Raw genomic sequence first — 20,184 nt, 5'->3', positions numbered from 1 at the left:
TTATCGCTACAAATTTAGGATGGACATGTACTGTTCCACTTTTATTTACAACAGCCCCACAAAATGCGAGAGAACTAATCAGAGCATTTAGATGAAAAATTCCTTTTCTGCAGAGAAGTAACCAGCACACAGAAGTAAATAACAGAGAGAATACACAGGTTTTGCCTACCAGAATCCAAGCCATGGGTTGTTTCAATTATGTTTAGGTCCTCTACCATTCCATAGGAGATTCTTGAAAATTCACATAAGCTAAGAGCTCACATATTCAAGACAGCCATAAAACAAGAGAGACTCCCTTGGAAAAGCACATGTACACCAAGGTTCAGAAAGAGTTATTAAAAAAAAAAAAAATTCTTTAACCAGATATTTGGTCACCTGAATTATCCCTGACCAAATACCAGAACTGAAATATCAACAGTCAAGATATTATATATATGTACATATTAACAACATTCATACATATATATGAACATCTGTATGCAACATACTGAAATTAGATATTTAGAGAAGCATTTTTTCACAAATATGTGCCTTTTGGAGTATCTAATTCTGAATAGATTAGAAGAGACTCTTCCACACTGGTAAGAATTACACAATATTTCATTTGTTAATAAAAAAAGCAGACATAATAATTTTAAAATATAAGAGAGATATTTCCATAAAATGAGGATTCTAGATTTGTAAACTCTAGCCTGATATAAAGTGATAAAGGAATTATCAACTGCTTAGAAAGATTCTTGGATCTCTAAAATTCTTACATGGGTCACAGATGCTTCATGAGAAAGCGATACAAATGCCACAGAATCAATGCAAAGTGTTGAATAAAATGTGAATTCTAAAGAAAGAAGTACACCAATCACTTAAATCCAAAATGTTATTTGAGATAATCAGGAGCCCTTTATAACATAGCCATAATAAGGAAGTTATATATTAGAGCAGAAATTACATGAGAAAAATTAGGATGGTTAATACAAGTTTTCAAGAACAAGTAGCTAAAAGGCAATACTAAGTTTTTTTTAAATGTAACTGAAAATCAAAAAATGGATCCATGACATTGCTGTTAAGGTGAGAAGTAATTATGACAATAGAACGAAAACTCAGAATTTTCTGTTGAAAAGACTGTTGACTACCACCACCAAAAAACAAAAAAATAACAGAGGGCTGCCAGGCAGCTGCAGCTGTGGGGACTGGGTCTCTCCCTTTATGAGTCACCCTTGTGCACTAGGAACTCGCTCCACTTACACATAACTAATTAGTAAGCATTCATTTTTGAGTCTTAACTACAAACCATTAAATCAGGTCTTAGTGGGAAGCCTTACACTGACTGTCCAGAAGTATGTCCATATCCATCTGTGTAGCTCATGGTTGATTCATAACTCTTTCTTTAAAGAAAAAAATGAATGATTGGATTTGAGCAGTCTCAGCATCCTTAACAAAAACAATTTATTTTGGGAAATTGTCCAATCTTCATCCATTCTTCACTTTTTCTTCTTCCTGACTGATGGTTACCCACAGTCAGGTCATCACCAGTCTTTAATAGTTGCTCAAGTGTGGGTAGTGATCGAAAGTTGAGCTGGCCTAAGCCATAAGTATGTTGTCCTTTCACACAGCCAGTTTTATGAATGACCTGCACATTATGGTAGTGAAAGAGAGCGTGAGGTAAGATTTGTTAAGTGTGAGAGTTCCTGGACACAGGCAGGAGAAAGCATTATAGGAGGGTACAGAAGCATTGAAGAAAGGAATGCACTTCCCAAATAGAGCTGCTGAAGGTCGAAGAACAAAGACAGTTTGGAAAGTAGACTTCACTGTGATTTAGCTCTTCAAAAAGCAAGATGCCTTCTGTTTTATAGCTTTAAAAAATACATATGCAACCGAAGTATTGCTAATGAATATTGGCCCCATTAATAATGGGGTTAACAGCTATTATGTGTTTCTTCTCTTTTATCCAGGGAGAGAACTCTATGCAGGAGGGTATTTTAAAATAAAAATGCATAGGCATAAACACATTCTGCTGGATATTAATGCAGGAGAAAGCTAATTGAGAAACAATCTTTGCTTTTGCATGGCTGAGATGCATGAAAACAGCAATTTTTGTATAAAAGTTCATTCTGGTGCTTGGCAGAGCCAGAAAAAAATTTTCTCACTTTCATATGAAATATACATTTAAATTTTAGAGTATGCTTATCAGAGAAGAAACAATTTTACCCACTAAAGCAAAACAATTTTACGTACCTAAAATATAGTCATATAAAGGCTTTGATTTACTACTGTATGGGAAACTCCAGCAGAGATTGGCCCAAGGCACTTGCAGAAAATGTCCTGTTTTTACTAGCACTTTTTTCAAAATAGTTTTCAAAATATGACTGCATTGCTTTGCTAGGGAAGGACAGAGTCTTCAAGGTTTGAGCACAAATACAGTCCATTGCTTACAGATGCTGCTCTGTAAGAGAGCGCAGTAATGACGAGGAATCCAGGAGAACTAAATGTAGAAGTGAAATGACCCATACTGCATAGCCATGAAGAGGATGGCTTTGTTCAAGGAAGCTCTTCTTCAGGCCCTCTGCCCATCAGCATGAAGTCTGGGTTAAGTTTGCATCACTGCCATCTGCTTATTGCCTGTGTGTATACCCTTGCAGTCCAGCCAGCTCTCCCTGTCTCCCTGGGTGTGCTTACAAATAGCAGTGCTCCACCTGGCACTTCACCTCGAAGGAGAAGTACGTCAGTTCCTATTAAGTTTGAGCAGCACTGAAGTGGTTTCAGTGCAAAGCCAAGGTGCACCTCTTGAGTGAGACAGCATTACTTCATGGTCAAGCACTGCATAAAGATCTTGTGGCAAGTGACTCAATGGCTTGCTTTTCCAAATTGACAACAGGACTAATCACTGCCATTAATCCGTTCCAGTACAGTTTCTTGGCCAGAACTTAGGACATTCTAGGCAAACAATACTATCTTTAACTACCTATAATATAAGCTAAGGCTTGCCTTCTCCATAAGGTTACTTATGATTGAAAGAATGGTTTTAAAGAAGCACTGGGATATCCAGATTGTATCTTTTCAGTATCAGCCTACTTAAAACATTTGAAGGAACAAGGGAATATTCTTCCCCAAAGAAGTATTAATTACATTAGAAAATCTGCTATTCTAAATAGCTATTTTAATGCAGAATTATCTATTTTCAGAGATGTCTGGTGGAAGGATTTTATTGGTCTCTAGTGCAGCCTTAGCATATTCTTGGAGTAATTCATTATGGTTCTTTTTATCCATACCAGCATCTGTTTTTTGGACATAAGCATTAAAGTCTATCTTTCTTTATACAATGGTGGTTCATTCTAGAAAACAAGAGAGTTGCTACAATACTAGAAATGGTTGAACATTGATTATCCAGGATAAAATGCAGCAAGAAAGATTAATCAGTTCCTAGACTCTGTTTTCTGGAAGTTTTTTCCTCATCAGGTTTTGGTGTTTGGTGGAGAGAAGAGTTTTCTTGTCTTTTTTTTTTTTATTCTGATATAAAGAACAACTCAAATCACTGCAAAAAAAAGCAAAAAAAATTCCTGTCTGGATTATAAAGCCTGTAAATCTTGACACTCAATATCCAGTTCAAGTAAAAATGAGATCTCACAGAGACCTATATCTGAAAGAAGAAGGTAAGCATGTGAGGAAAAGAGCTTCTATGACCTTGCTAATGCGGTACTGCTTAACAAATGCTGAAATATCCTAAAGCCAGGTATGTTTCTATTTGGTAGGCAATTCCTAACTGCCAAAAAGTATCCTATGCCAACACTGTACTCTTATAAAGGAGCATAAAATCAGTGTTAAGTTAGGCTCTAGCTTTAGGTATCAGAGAAATAAATCTGAATGATTGTATCCTACGTGTTCAAAGTTTAAAGTGAGGAAGTGCCACTGGGTCTATCATGTAATGAGCCTCCTCAGTGAATGAACAAAATTGTCACAGTGCCTTCTGTGGGAAGCAGCCAGGTGTCCCTGATAGATGATATGTCTGCTGCTTTTAATGGTGGTTAATCATTCACTGGTTGTGTCACGCAGCAATCTCAGCAGTGTTGCTATCCTAAGTAGTAAATGGCTCCTTTGGTACGTGTGTTAGAACTGACTTGTTGGAGTTAGATATCTGACATGTGATTTCCTTTCCTCCAGTAGACTAGTTCACTGAGGACTAGGGATTATGCCTTAAAATCCCAAAGGGGGAATAATAGTTTGGATTTCCAAATGCAGTTGAAAGGATGAGTCCTGTTGGGTACGTCTGGCAGCAGAGCCCTCAGAACTGGAGGAGCTAGAGCAAAGCAGCAGTGACATGCCAGAAGTGTGACTACATAACAGTAGCATAAGTAACAATAATTATATCATAAAACCCCTCCACTATCATGCTTCCATATTCCAGAATAATACTTCCACTCTAAGAACCATAATTCCATACTAAAATCAGTGTTGCCCAACAACACGAGCATGAAAATATCCAGACAAAAATATTGAGGTTAATTGAGTCTAAAACTGTGTGAGGAGAGTAACTGAGTGGGCCATATGATGATGAGTGGAATTTGATTTCAGTAACTGTAATTCCACTGTAAAAACAGTGGAACTGCTTATACATTTTCTCAGAGTCGTAATTAGTTCATGGAAATGATCTGGGAATCGCTTTGACAGTGAAGTCCAAAATTTTGTTCAATAGTGTGCAACAGTGAAAAATAATACACTAAATATATGGAAGAGGATGAATAATAGATAAAACACATTACACAGATCTTCTAAAATATGCAATATTAGTCATCCTAACTAAAAAAGGATGCTTTAGACTTTCTATGTCATATGAAAAAGAGCTTAATAAGATTGGGACTGTCTACCAAAGAGAAAAGAGGAAAATAAGGTTGTAAACACACAGATGCATAGTAATGGTTGGTGCTGCCAAAGGAGATGTGGAAGATTCAATTCTCTTTTTCTTCCCTGAAAGAAACATAGTATATGTTCAATGAGACTGAAAAGCAACATTTCCAAAACTGAAGAAGGAAGTTCTTAATGCAGTATCTAGTTAGCAATTACACTGAACTGTGCAAAGTATGCAAGAGTCAAAACCCCCTGACATTTATGGGAATAACAAAAGTTTTCAATTAGTGAGAGTATAAGAGTTATGAGCTATACACAACTGCTTGTTTCAAGTTACTACTCATTATGAATCACAGCTGAGATTTTCAAGCATGACAGATGAACTTTCAGATGTGCACTACACATTTTTGGCATCCACCTCTGAAAGTATTTGGGCCAGTCACTGTTTTAAACAAGGTGCCGGACAAGAGGAGTTACAAGTCTCGTCAATGACAGTGGTTCCTACACTCCTGAGGTGGGGAAATACTGTTTTTTTGGGAGGCAGAACTAAAACTGGAATTGTTTCTTGAAGAGGAATAAGTACCAGCAAACCTGATCTTGTTAAGTAGTTGTTGTTAAGCAGCAGCCATTCATCCTGCCATTTTGGAATTGACCCTGCCCTATTTCCTTATTTTTGCCAATTTGATACATGTTTCCATGGGAACAGAAGCAGGACTAGCCACCAGCTGAGTCAATCTCAGCTGCTGGCTCCCACTTCTCACGTTTTGTTCTGTTTCCTTGGAAACTGATGTCAAATGAAAGAGAGAAGTAAACCAGCTTTTACACTTTAGTATTTACTCTTTCTTTGGACCTGTGCTAGATCCTCTGGGCCAGTGGAAGGTTTACAGATGACTTTAATAGCCATTCATTTTCCTTCTCTCTGCAGCATCTGCCAGCCACTGGAGTGTCCCAGCAGATGCAAGTAAGAGTTCTGTTTCAGCTACTCCTGGTGGGCCGCCTGCTGAGAGCTACAATGGCAGGGTTTGAAAGCAGGCTACAGATTTCAGGAGACATTTGGCTCCCACAGTCTGTAATATTTCAAATTGGAAGGAAAGAAATTAAATTTATTTAAAAAATAGTAGGGGAAACAGATGGGTGTAATGATATTTAGAGAACAAATTGACTAACAAGCTCTGACCTGCATTAGGCTGAACACCCCCAGAAACTACTTCAGCCAATTAAATTCTTCATTTCATATTGCACATTTGACAAAGTTCTCTCTAATCCAGCTGTTAGCTGACTGAACAGCACAATGTAAACAAAACCCCATAAACACATCTGTTTATGCATATATACATATGCAGAAAGAGAAAAGAACATGATCTGACTTTTTCAAAATGTCAAAGAATTTACATAAATCTACTTGAGCGCATGAATTTGAACCAGACATCTTCACCAATTCCATGCCTACGTTGCTCACATATTACCATGTGAATACAAATACCCGCCCCTACCCCAGCCCACCCCACACTCCTCTGTGTATAATTTTGGTCCAAAGTATTTACCAGTCCCTACAACAGCAGTGTTATTGATGAAAGTGGATATTAAAGAAAAAAAATCTACATCTGTGCAGTTGAATCCAAATTTTCACATAACTTTCATTTAAAAAATGTAGAGACAAAGCAATATTACAAGACAACAGATACTGTGTGCTATTCAGAACGAAATCAAGGGTTAGTTCTCTGTCTGTGGGTTCTCTAATCTATTGAATTAGAAATGAGTTAGTCTGAGCAGCACATTTGTCCAGTTTACATAGCCATTTTTTTGGTTTTGCAATGTTTATGAGTCCCTCAACAGATCAGTCAAAGCTGACCTTCTGGCTTGTGTAGTAATATGTGTCTGGCAGCATAGTTACACACTTGTAATATGTAGGAATTCTGTCTCACTCACTGAAATAATTAATTTGGTAATATGAACTGACTTTTCTTTAACATATTGCACTGTTTTAAGACTGGCATGGCCTACTAATCTTTCCTGCATATTGGTATTTTTGTTATTTCAACATCCTCATATAAGGTTTCCTCATATTGTTTTCTGCATTTTACATCTATATCAATGCTAGAAGCCCAAACAGGACATATCACATTGATCTCTTTTTCTCTTCAGTGTGTTCTAAAATGGCACCTTATTCAGATTTTTTCCTCTATTTCACGTTTATTACCATCCCAGGACAAATTAGGGTGAAACCTTAAATACTGATATTTCAGATACCAGAATGAAGTTTATTTTTAAATTTTTATAATGTTATCATAAGAATGCATATGAGGAAACATCACAGAAATAACTACTTGATTGGTACTAAGACATCAAGGAATGCGAAGGCTGCTGCCCTGGATAAACATGTTTTAAAATTTTACAAGAAATATTGGCATCCAGTATGCAAGTTACTACTTTTATTGTATCTAGCACTAATGCAAGATCTTTTTACCTTGGGAATTATAAAATGTAGTCCATTTCCCTTACAAGTTATTATTTATTAAACATTATCACTGTCTACCTTCCAAGGCCACAGAGATCCAATCTGTTTCATAGATATTTGTGTTGGGAGAAGATAAGCCAGTCAGAGCCTTTCAAGCTAAACTCTAAAGAGTTACTCCACCATAAAATCACAGAATCACAGAATATTCAGAGTTGGAAGGGACCCACAAGGATCATTGTGTCCAGCTGTTAAGTGAATGGCCCATACAGGAACTGAACACATGACCTTGACATTATTAGTACCATGCTCTGACCAGCTGAGTTAATTATAAGCAAGAGGTGAGTGTGAGTGCCTGTGTACACACAGACCCTTTCAGATGTACTAAGTACATAATTGAATTATGATATGGCTATTGCACAGACTCCACTTTCTAAAGGATTCTGCTATTTCAGACTGTGGTTCCATTCCAATGCAGCTGAGCAACTGAAATTAGAGCAAGATGGTTTCTTAAGTATTTTTTGTCTTGTGGCTGGATTCTCTTTGGCTAAGAGTGAAGCTCCCCTGCAGTGGGTCACTTAAAATATCTATCTTTAGACAAAGGGATAAACTCACCCTGTCACCCTTCTCTTAGAGGAGACACTACCAGAACTTCTCCTCCACACAGCTGGCTGTTTCCAGAAAGTGTCTTGCAGTGCTATGTCCTTAAGAGCTGTAACTGCTCAAATTTGTCAGATTTGATTGAAATAGGCAAAGTTTGTTAGGCAGCAGGAAAAAACCACACAGAGCACCCTAGCACATACACATTGCCTTCTTAAGAAAGCTGGTCAAAAAGAAAAAAATGGTGGAGCCTTGCAAAGCTCTTCTCCAGCTGCATCCACAGAAGCACTGTAATTCCTCATGGGCAGTAGAGCCCAAGAGCCCAGCCAGTGAGACAGTGCAGGAAGGATGCACTCCAGTTCATGTGACTGGGAGAAACTTAGTCTGGCAGGAACCTAGCTCAGATCTGAGCATAACTGCAGAACTTTTGATTATGACAAAAAAGGTGAATTATGATTAATTATGACGAATTATGACTTAGTGAGGAAAAAAGTGATTGATCTCTCCACTGGTCTGAAAAATTAGCAAAAGGAGAAATGTTACAGCCAGTGCAACTAGGAAAACAGATGAATAGAGGTAACATTATGGATTATTTCCTTTTTTTTTTTACACTGCTGCTTGAAGTTGAGAAGCCCTTTGTGTCAGCAAATGCTTTTGCATTATGTGAAAGTCAAACTTAGGAAATGTACATAGGGACACCTTTACACTTCTTCTGCAGACCAGCATATAGTTAGGGAATTTTTAAAGTCGTCCTTGCCTTGGTCTTTATTTGCTTTTATCCAGCAATTTTATTGTCTATATATCATAAACTACTTCCCCTGCTGAGGATCTGGATGCTTTATGGTTCAGTCATTACAACTTTTAACATGGTGTCTTAGGGCAGCCACAGCTGTGCTTTTCCCAAAGACTTGTGAGGTCAGGATGCCAAAAACAGGTCTGAAAACTGGCAGACTCAACATCCCATATAATTTCTGGCTTCCCTAAGGGGCAGAGAGTCTCCACAAATGCCTTCACTTCCCTCAGTATTTTTAGATTTAGACTGCCTATCCTCAGTTTATAATGCAGGGATTGTGTCGACTTTGCAAACAACTCCAGAAAAGGAGCCTGGATTTTTAAGTTCTGGGTTTAAGAACTCTTTAAAAAGTTTTTGATAATTTACTGCTGTTCTTTCCTTGAAATGAACTATTTTGTGAATAATAGCAAAGAACACAGGACGTTACCAGTCTTTAGGCTTCTTGGTCTTGGTTCCTTTGATTGACATGTTTATGAAGACACAACTAACAGAGGGCCACCTGATAGAAGCCAAATGCAGAACTATCACGTAGGAAGCTGATGAGTATTCATAAACAACACTCATATGGTTCATTAGTTAGAATGACTGATTGCATTCATGACTTTGGAGTCTACATTTAGTTTAATCTTTATCACTTGGATTAGCATTAACTGACAGAAATAATCCCTTTAAAATTATTTCACAGAATCAAGTGGGACAAGAAATATCCTCTACAAAATATTCCTGAAATCAAAGAGAAACTTGCCACCCGTAGTGTTTACTATGTGGCAAGTATTTTTCAAACATAGAAAATATAATATGTGATCAATCAAACTCAACTAAAGAATTCACCATTACACTTTAAAAACCTAAAAATTAAAAAATAACATAGTAATAGCAACAACAATAATAATAACAATAACAATAATAGCAGCAAAGACAATTGTCATTTACTTTTACACAGGAGTTTTTGAGATCTGAAGAGGTGTGCTTCAGGAAAGCAAACTGCAGTTCACCTTACGGCTTTTATAGTAACATATTTTATGCACATGCAATAGTTTAATGACTATATTTGCTAGCACAATACTTCTATTTCCTTCCCACCCCAAATCCATTAGCTTAAAAAATACTCTGCACAACTTACAGTAATAGCTAAGAGCTCTAACAGTAAGTTCAAGTCAATTCTACGCTGAGGGATCAAAGTATTAAGCATCCTCATGTGTGCATTCAGGGAATGTCATTTTGAATGAACTTATGTAATTCCAGGAGAATTTCACTTCCTATACAAAGTTCAGGCAAGTGGTGTGCAGCCCCATGGTCTGGAAAGCCCCAAATGTGGAAAAAACAGACATACAAAGTTTTTAGTGTTATACATTAGATGATCAAAGAATATACACTGAAAAGTTTAGATGGAAATTGCAATAATTTAAAACTACAATAAACATTATTTTTCAAATATATGGTATTTATGGTTTTGATGCCTTTTCCTGGTCTTAAAATCAAGAGTCAAACATGGTTGGAAGGGAAAAAGAGATTTTACCTTGGTATTTATTTTAAGGATCCTTAGGTGCACCATGGCCAGGTCGAATGTACTGAAATGCACACCACAATGCACACCCCCAAAAGATTGGGTATAACATTATAGGTCTTACTAATTAGCATATCTATCAAAGATTCCCCAATGAGAGGCTCAAGTGAGCCCCCCTCCCCAAGGAACCTTCCCCTGGATGGTTCTATCTTGGTTTACAGAATGTGTTCTGGAGAGGACCTTGGGGTCTGGGGCACACTGATCCCTAGCTACGAAGCTTCTAAAATGTTTAGTCTCCTAGCTTGACAAACAAGTCCAAGAATGTAGGCAAAAGCACTATGAATACAGAAGTTGTAAAAAAGGTATAAAAGAAAAGGCAAAAAAATCATCATGGCATCAGTTTAACTTCACAGTTACTGCTTCTGTCTAGGGACATTTTACTCAAGGGAATCTAGTAGACATCAGGATCTTTAGTTATAACTAAATAAAAAGTAAAATTCCTTCTATCTGAGATTATTTTAATTGAATATTGTAACTATTTGTCATAATACACTTGGGTTTAGATGAGCAGAGAAACTGTTAACAATACTGACAACTGAAAGATCAGTTACAATACAGTTGGAGTAAAATGAAGTAAACAAGGCTCTCAACAAGCTGCTATGGCTTCAAGCTATACACACACAGACCAGAAGTGTCTCCAGAAGACAAATTTCACTTACATTTTCAATTTTTCATTGACAACTGTATTAGCTGGGAAGTCTTTCAAACTCTAGGGAATGACTGAGAGAAATCTTTTCAGACTCTAAAATTATTTCTTCTAAGGCATCCCTTGCAGTTTAAGAGGCATTGTTCTAGGGTATCTTCTACAAATTATACTCAAAAAGTATAATCTTCTCCTAATAAAATTCCAGAGCTACACTGCAAAGTAAGAACAAAGTAAAAGCACTGAAGTAAAATAGTATCTATTTTCTTGCAAATTTTAACATCAGAAGAGAAAACTACTGTTCTTTTTCTTACCAACTGCCAAGTATTGGAGAAGAAACTAACACTTCTAGAGTGTCCTCATACAATGTAGTTTTCAGATATCACCAGTTTCCATGTTGGAGGCAAAAAACTCTCAAACACTGCAAATCTACATACAGAGAGATGTTTTTTTCCTAGATTTGAATTGTTGCTGCCATGTTTCTTGCTGTCAGTTTATCCAGAAAGCTCTATTTCAGCTCCACTTCTAGAAACCAGCCAGAGTGCTGGAAAGTGTCTACAGCTGGCATTAAGCTATTACCTCCTGCCCATCAAAACTGCTTGTGTGACCTTTATTAAAAGAGGAACAATCAGTATGGGTGCATGCCCATAAAATTACCGAAAATAAATATAGTGGTAGGTAACATAATTCCTGACCATCTCCATAAAGAATGCAGTCTAAGCAGTGACCTCTCCTGCACTTATCTTGAATGAGCTCTTACTGAAATCCACTAATGGGTTCTGATAATCTATTATTTATTGCAATAATAGAGAGTCTTCGCAGAGGACTCTGCTGTGTTTACAACCCTTGCAAATGAAATCTCTCACAAGTGACAGAAATGTGGCACCTGCAACGACACACAATTTCTTTCTGTTGCAGTTGTTTCTTTTCTATTTGGTTTTAAAAACTTGAACCCTTCCTCCCCCGAAATGCACAGCTTGACTTGCTTTCATTTTACCTAGTGCATCTTTAGCTTGATCTTATGGAAAGCTATAGATACTGATATGCTACCATAAGTATTACTTGGGCTTGAGGACATACCTCCATGTTATACTTTTCCACTGTCCTCCTCAAAGGATCCACAACCTGCCAGCAAATCAGGATGCAAAGATCAATCAGTAGCATCCCTCCAACTATCCCCAGTAGCTTCTGGTCTTTAATGATCTGGAGAGACAAAAAAAAAAAAAAAAAAAGAAAAAAGAAGCAGGGAGATTCCCATGAGCCATAGATAGACCCTGTACAGCTTTATTCCTATATAGGGAGAAAAACACAGGTTGCTAATAATAAAGGTTTTTAACAATGAACAAAGAAAATAAATATAGAAAGATGAAAGCAAGACAAATTATTTTTAGTTAATTTCATGGTTATTAGAAGTATCTGAAGTGCTTTCCAACTTCTAAAAATACTTTGGGAGGACTCTTAAACATTAATATTGAAATCCAGGTTTAATATTAACTCCTGGAAATGAGAAAAATATATTCTATGGAGCCACTACAGTGTTTATGCAGGCAAATTTGGAAAAATGCTCCTCAACATCTCAGAGTAGCTGGAATTGAAGTAGTTTTCACTGAGATTTAGTGCTCACTTCTTCATAACCTTCTTGGATGTGGAAAACATAGATGGTATCAGAAGTTTATTTTGGAGGTTTTGAGTGTCTATGTGTTTAATATTTGCCTCTGTTACCCAGGGAGCAGAAAGGAATGATGCATTTTTTCTATATTACAAAGGTCAGAGGCTTTAATGCACATCCAGTGTAAAACATGCTTTTAATTTTGCTTGGGGTTTAGGTTCAAAAAAGAAAAACGGGTTGCTGATAAAAATAACAAGCCAAACCATGTATTAGAGTCTTTTATAACTGCATGCAATCCCTGTGTTATTTCTACTATTGTACACATAGCAACACAGAAAAAATACACTTCAATTACATTATTTCAGTTGCAAAGTTGTAAGCACGTCAAAATATCAGGCTTAAATTAATTTTATTTCAGGGCTCTTGAGTCTATAATCATGGTTTCTTAATTAATATGTACCTCTATTATTAAGAACACTCATCCAATAGTCAAAAGTTATTGCCAAATTGCTTTAACATGGACAAACTCACCTATTTTTTTCCAAGTTTTCACTCTTGGAAAGAGCTGACTTAATCCAAATGAAATATTCAAAAATATTAAGCCTGAGAAGCTTAATAAAGTTATGATTATTTCAGTTCAATTTGATGAAATTATCAGGATTTTGAAAATGCATTAAAAAGCCAGAAGTGTCAGCTAATCTTAATACAGGCAAGGTTAGTATTCCTGCATAGAATAAATTGTATTTGCATTAAATTCTTATCAAGCTGAAGTAAATGATAAAAGTGAAGAAAATTTGAAATAATGTAAGAAGAACTTTAGAAAGTCTGGTTTTCATATGGCTTGGTGTGATACATTTTTTATTTTAAAAGATGTTTCAGCAACATTGTGCATTAGGTTTTGTTAATCTGCTGGTTTATTTTATAGATAATTTGGAATAAACCAAGAGTAAAATAAAGGCTAAAAATCAGAATGAGCTAAAGGACTCGATATTTTATTTTCATTTCCTGAGACCAGTTATGTAAACCCATGTAGTTGCCATAAAGGACTGGAAAATGATGCTTTCCACATGTTTGTGGCAGTAACGGAGCAGTACATCCATCTCATCAGAGAGAACAAAAGCAGATATTAAGCAAAGATTCTCAGACACAGCTTGGTCCCTTGTATTCTTTGGGAAAACAGAACTGAGTCTGACCTTTCAGCTGTTTATCAAGTGGCAATCAAAGCTGAAAAGGAACAGGCTAGCCTTTTTTAAAACAGCCCATGGGTTTTTTAATCTCTTTTCTAATGCCTGCAAACAGGCCTTGGTTGAAACATACCTAGTACTGCTCCTAATATGAGTGGAGACATGGAAGAGAAAACAAGGGAGAGTCAAGTCCAAAGAGAATTTGGATTTAGGTGAAATGTAGACACCTCAACTTGAATTTCTTCTCCTCCCTCTTAAATGGCTAGGGAATTTATTGTATTGGCATATTTGGTTATTGTATTGGCATAGTAGGTCTTTCTTTCTAACTGATTGAGTTTATTTTACTGAAGTTGGCTGTTGAACTATTATGTTTAGCCTTTCTCAGTAGCCAATGGGCAGGGACAGAAGCCTTTAAAAGACAATTCATCCCACCTATCTTGGGTACAACTTAGGGTCAGAAAAAGTATTGTTCTGAAACATATCCCTCCCTTCCTCACTCCCTGCCCCCCAAGCGGAGGTGAAGACAATTAATTTGAGATAAAAATATGCATTTGACAAACTTAAAGGTATGTGAAAGCATCTTGCCAGAAATGTCTCCCTCTGCTCTCCTAAGCCAAAAGGTTCCTTGAAAAAAACCCCAAAATATCTTATCTTTCTAATGAAAATAGTGCACATTTTACCTAGGATGGGTAAGCAGCCCAATGTCTTCCATATTTGTATGGACTATATTCATACTGAAAGCAAGGCTGCATTGGATGCAGATTTACCAACCCCTGGCAATATTAATCACACTGGTACAGCAATGCCAGAAGCAAAAGAGTGAAAGGATATTATTAAAAGCAGTAATACTGATAATCCACTCACAGGATCAAAATAAATAACTTCCTGCTCATGATCACATTGCTAATGTGATCACATCCCTTCTCCTTGATCTTGTACCTCTTTCATTCATAGCTGACCTGCACTACTGCAGATCAGTATTTTAGTTCACTTGTAAATTTGGTAACCTTTTTTTGGACAGGTAGTTATTAGAAAAAAATAGAGTACAGCAAACAGTGGAGCTCATCCTTGGATACCTCTTGGAGTAATTTTTCCTGCATTACTCTGCCCTTTTCTGGACAGAAGGGGAGTTGTATAACAGCAGCTGTCACTAGCAGTGGGTATTATTCATCCCTTACTTCTGCCAGACAGCCAGGAGGAAGGCCAGCAAAAGAGAGCCCATAAGACAACCTAGGTGACCTGCACTACTGTGATGAGCTCTGTAAAACACGGTGGTACTGGTGCTGGTGTGGGGTGAGAAGGCTGAATGCAGGGCACCTGGGACTGCCTCCCACACCCATCATGGCACTGGTATGTCCTCAGCAAAACCACTGCTGAAATACAGCTCTGAAGCAGAACTCCCCACCAGAATGCTAGCTTTCAGAACAAAACACTGAGGGTCAATTATTTTTCACTTCTGCCAGTCATTAGCAGCTTGTCCTAAAAGAGACTTGCCCTGAGAACTGCCACTGGTATATCACTAACAGCATGTCTAAAAGGCTTTTTGCTCTCCCCCTGCCACCTGCAGGAAGCCCAGCTTTTCCTCTCCCCAGCCATCACTCCCACCCACTAAAACTCCTTAAGTTCAGTACATTCACTCCTTGGGAAACACCAGATGCACTGAAGGAGTCTTGACTCAGATCTTGTGAATCCAACAAATTCTCTGTCTGATGAAAGTCACGAGCAACTGAAGCTCCTTACAATCTGAAATGTAATTCTTCTTTAAGAGGAAGGTTCTCAATTTTTCCCTTTTCATTTTCCTTCTAGCATACAGTAAATCAGCCTAGAGAAATACATGGTCGCTAATAAAATCCATTTTTGCAAGTGTTCCTGAATCCTTGCTGAAGCCAAGCTTTCACACAGCAGCATCTGTGAGTCATATTTTCTACCATCTGTGATTGGATAGGTGAATCTGTCTCATCCTGGCAGATCTGCACACTGTTGTAAATGCCATTGCCACCAGTCTGGACTATATATCTGGATATGAAGCGATCTGTCCTCAAAACAAATTCTTTCAGAACAAAAGATGGTAGGCCATTTTCTTCTCAGCAACATCTCTGTATGAGCAAATCAGAATTATTCTGAAGACTCGTGACCATGAAGACAGATCAAAGTCCTTACTCTTCACAGACCTTACTGTCTGATCACAGGAGGTATAAAATCTGTCTAAAGCTCTGAGATAAAGTTTCTGCTCATGGAAACTCTTGAGGATTTTCTAGAACTATCACAGGCTGTATCACCTGCCACGGTAACTTCAACTGTCCATTTGGCTATTACTGCACAAACCTTTTGTTGGGCTTTTTTCGTTTGCCTTCTAAAGCATATCCATTGTGTCCTGGAGGACCCTATCATCCACCAGTTTGTGCAATCACCTGGTGATCTGGCAATCAACAGTAATTAAACATTAGGTTTGTTTTTTATAGTTATGGCTAGGGAAAACCTTTTGTTATTTCTTACCTTACTAGAAACAAACTCTGAAAATGTTTATGACATAGACCTTAAAGCTGAACTTCATTCTAAACCAGGAAGAAAGAGTCTTGCATATAAAGACTTACACTTTTCTCCAGGATGTAACATTAGTTTTGTACTCTCTGAGTTCCACAGCTTTCCAGCATGACTGAAGGGTTAATTTACTCCTTTACTACTTCAGAGTTAGTTCCCTTGTTACCAGGTCACCTCCCATTTGTCAGAATAAAATATCTTTGAATTTAAAGCTATATTAGCTAAATCTTTGTGATTTGTTTGTTTGTTGGGTTTTTAATTAAACTCATAGAAGCATAGAAGGGCTGGGAGTGCTTTTACATTTATTCATAGGTTTTGAGATAAAAAAATATATATTTTCTTTTTAATTTAAAATGTAGGGGTTTTTTTCTGCTTAAGAAGCCAATTCTGGTTTCTCTTATGTAGATCAATCCTTTCTAGTCTAGCTGACAGAGCAGTCCCTTGCCTTCTGGCACTAGCTGGATAAACACTTAATGTTATTAATTAACTTTTTTTCAGTTGTCTCTTTCCCAGACTCCTGGGATGGAATCTGTAGAGAGAAACTCGCTTTCAAGGATCCCTCTCTGAAGCTTCCCAGACCTTATTCAATTAAATGAATATCACTGACATCAATTATAAAAGCCCTCAGAAATCTGAAACCAAATATTCCTCCCCCTGGTATGTACAGAAATCCTGCTGATCGGAGTCCTCCCTCTGAACTGGAGGGGAAAGAAGGAAAATAGAGTTTGCAGGGAAAAAACTGTACAGTCTGTGAGCCTGCAAAAGGGACCATAAAACCACTGGAGAACTTGCCTTCAGGATACTCTCTCCATTGCATAAACTGCCCTTTCATTTCTCTCAGGATTCTCTCTTAAGGGACACCTTTGGCTTGCTCTCCTGCATTAAGTGGGTTGGCACAAGTGGGATGGTGCCAGGGGGTTGGTGATGCAAAGTCAGTGGTGGGTGGGTGAACTTTACCATATGTGGGCTGAGGGAGATTCTCTCTTAGAGTTATTACAGCCATTAATATTTTAGAGAACTATATTGCAATACATTCTTAATTTCTATTGTGTAATGGAATGAGAAAAAAGGACTATTGAAAACACATTATGCATTGCTCCCAATAATTCCACAGTGGTTTTCTTCAGCAGCTATTATGAGTACTTCCTATAATAGATTCTATGATTATTATTGGCACTACCTCAAGCTGCAATTACATTAGTTTTAATGAGTGAGTGCTAACATTTTAAAAAACATGTGTCATAGTAGTAAGGTTTTTTGACCAGTAAGTCACTGGGAGTAAAAAGCTAAGTTTTATTTTCTTAGAAGTATTTTGACTGATTTAATGTAAGATTTGTACATCTACTTATAAATTTAAAAAAATACATTTCTGTTTCTTGTGAGGATCTACAGGGACACCTGTAGTCTGAGAACCTGGTGACTACCTTCCAGGATAGAGAAGTGTGTGGTACTCCTGACAATAATGGACAATTGGATATGATAAAAAACCTTGGTTTTGAGCATTCTATAGCTACAGTCACTAGCCTGCTAAAGCACATATTTCTAAAATGTGTCTTCTTTGGTGACTCCTGTTTAGGATACTTGCGTCACTGGGCAGACTCACTCTCCCAGTAATGGTATTGCAAATGTGGATGTGTTGACTCTATGCCCTGCTGCCAGGAGAAGCTATCTGATTAGGAGACACCTTTCCTCTTTTCCAGCTCATATAAAAGAAAGTGGGAGCATCCTAGTGGTGATGCTCCCTAGGGGAAGCAGAAGATAGAAACTATTCAGAGGTTAGAGATGGAGAGAGATGGAGAGAGATTAAGTGATGGGTTATAAAAAGTTATAAAAATGCTCATTTTTGAAAGCCTGAGCCTCAGTTATGTCTACAGTGCACTGGAGAATTGGAGAGGTGATTGTTTTACTCACATTTCTAATCCAACCACAACGAGTACACAGAGTGATATAAAATGACTATTTTTCACAAAACTCTTTTGAAAGGACAAAAATAAAAAGCATTTTAGTCTAAAAATGGCACTAAGAAATCCAACTTGACAGCATTAGAACCAACCATTCCTGCTGGTGTTCTGGAGCCTTAGAAACAAGCCTCAACATTGTGTTAACTTCTGCTCACAAGCATAAGTAAAGCAAGATGTGCTGCCTTGAGAGACCTGCATATCCCACCAACACAGCAGGCCAAATTCACCTTTGAGAGAAATGCACTTGTTGAGCCCAAGATCACATGGGCCATAAATGTAAAGGAATTTCTATGAGAGCAGTGAATTTTCATCCTTGGTATTAAAGGGAGCCAAAATCTTCAGGAAAAAAAAAAAAGGTGCATGAAGGATTTGAATGTTCTGGAAAAAATATTCTGATTCTGTTTGATATAATACTAAAATACCTAGACTTTAATATTTTCCTTAATGAAAAATTCTGTGGGAAAGCATACTGCATCGTTACCAAATAGCTGGGAACATCAATGCACTTGATTACATTTACAATCCAATTTCAAGCTATTCAGGAATGAATTGCCTCATACTGTATAGCGACATGTTCTTTATTTCTCTGTCATCCAATAGTCTCATAATACATAGAAATTATGGTTGTAGCACCATTTATGAGCACTTACATTTCACATGGAGTTTTGGTTGTTTTTGTCACTACTGAGGTTTAGCCTTCTCAATCTGTACCATGCAGAAATTTCCATACATAAATTACTTCAAAAGCAGATTTTTCTCCTAGATGTACAGTTCATTAGCTCAGCTTCTTTCTGTGACAGGAGCTTGAGTTTTAGCTCCATATTCCATATTTATATGAATGTAAATTTTAGAAATGTGATTCCTGTTGTTCCTTGGTTGGCATTTTGGCTGATCAGCCCTTATTAAAACCAGGATGCTTATTTTACATCTAAGTTTGGACTCTAAGACTATACTGAATATTTTTAAAGCTTTGGACTTAAAATTTATAGTTGTAGCTGTTTGGGGGGAAAAAAATAAAAATAATTTTGTTTCCACTTACATCACTTTAGGAAGTACTATATCTGTATATGAATAAACCACGAAACCATACCTGAATAATTTACACTGCACTGTAAGTATCAGAGATTACTTGGTCCAGTGGTAAATATTCTTAATAAAAAAGAAATCCTAAACATAAGCAAATTTTAAACTGCTGTCTTCTTTGTTACTCTCAAAGACTGAACAATAACACTGAATGTTTCTTTAGGTGTCCATATGCTGGTTCATTTTCAGCAGATGGTCCCTAATAGATTGTTGTTCTGTTGGTATGGTTACCCAAAGCAAATTTTTTGATCTTGACACGTCTCTTTTCCAGACTTATGATCTCTCACATATATTTAGTAGAACACAAGTGTATCCTAGGGGAAATCGATCATATAACTTTTTGTTATACGCATAAAACACTCTAGCTAGATTGACAAAAAAAGTCCTGGAAAAGCATAAATATTTACAGACTGAAAACTCACCTGGAAAAATATTTTATAACAGAATTTACAGAAAGAACTGATAAGATAACACAAACTACATTTATGCTAATCCAGAACTATGTCTACATGGGATTTAAGTGAATAAATGAGATGTGGCCTGTGAGGTTCGGACTTAAACCCTCTGTCAATGTAATCTGAAGAACTTCGTTTCATCTATTTTTAAAAGATTAAGATAATGGGTAACTTTTTTTAAACCTCTTCAGGACTCTAGTGAGAAAAAATGTAGATTGTAATAAATTCTAAATTCTATAGGTGGCTTGAAAAACTTACCAAAAAGTTTATAGCTAGAGATTACACTCATTCTATAAACTTTCTCACAGAGGTTTTCAAGTGAGGGAGGGGGATAGCAATCAAGCGACACAAGTTGAGAAGAGAAAGCAGCAGCACATAAACTCATAGCTGTGTAGCCTCCAGCTGCTTTCTTCTCCCTATTCCACCCCCCAGGAACACTGTGCAATCAAAGGAA

The 20,184-nt window shown here is 37.1% G+C and overlaps 1 protein-coding gene across 5 annotated transcripts in view; it reads right to left on the bottom strand.

Moving 5' to 3' along the window:
- GABBR2 (gamma-aminobutyric acid type B receptor subunit 2) overlaps positions 1 to 20,184 on the bottom strand; it is a 469,815-nt gene that overhangs the window by 121,299 nt on the left and 328,332 nt on the right. For all 5 annotated transcript variants that reach the window (XM_069004222.1, XM_069004224.1, XM_069004225.1 and 2 more), the window contains one exon: positions 11,978 to 12,100. In XM_069004222.1, the coding sequence (XP_068860323.1) occupies positions 11,978 to 12,100 (123 nt within the window). The remainder of the gene's footprint in view (positions 1 to 11,977; positions 12,101 to 20,184) is intronic.

Source organism: Aphelocoma coerulescens, chromosome 2 (assembly GCF_041296385.1).
Source record: "Aphelocoma coerulescens isolate FSJ_1873_10779 chromosome 2, UR_Acoe_1.0, whole genome shotgun sequence".
Classification (NCBI taxonomy): Eukaryota; Metazoa; Chordata; class Aves; order Passeriformes; family Corvidae; genus Aphelocoma; species Aphelocoma coerulescens.
The sequence above is the reverse complement of the archived record's forward strand: the minus strand, read 5'-3'. Positions and strand labels throughout refer to the sequence as shown.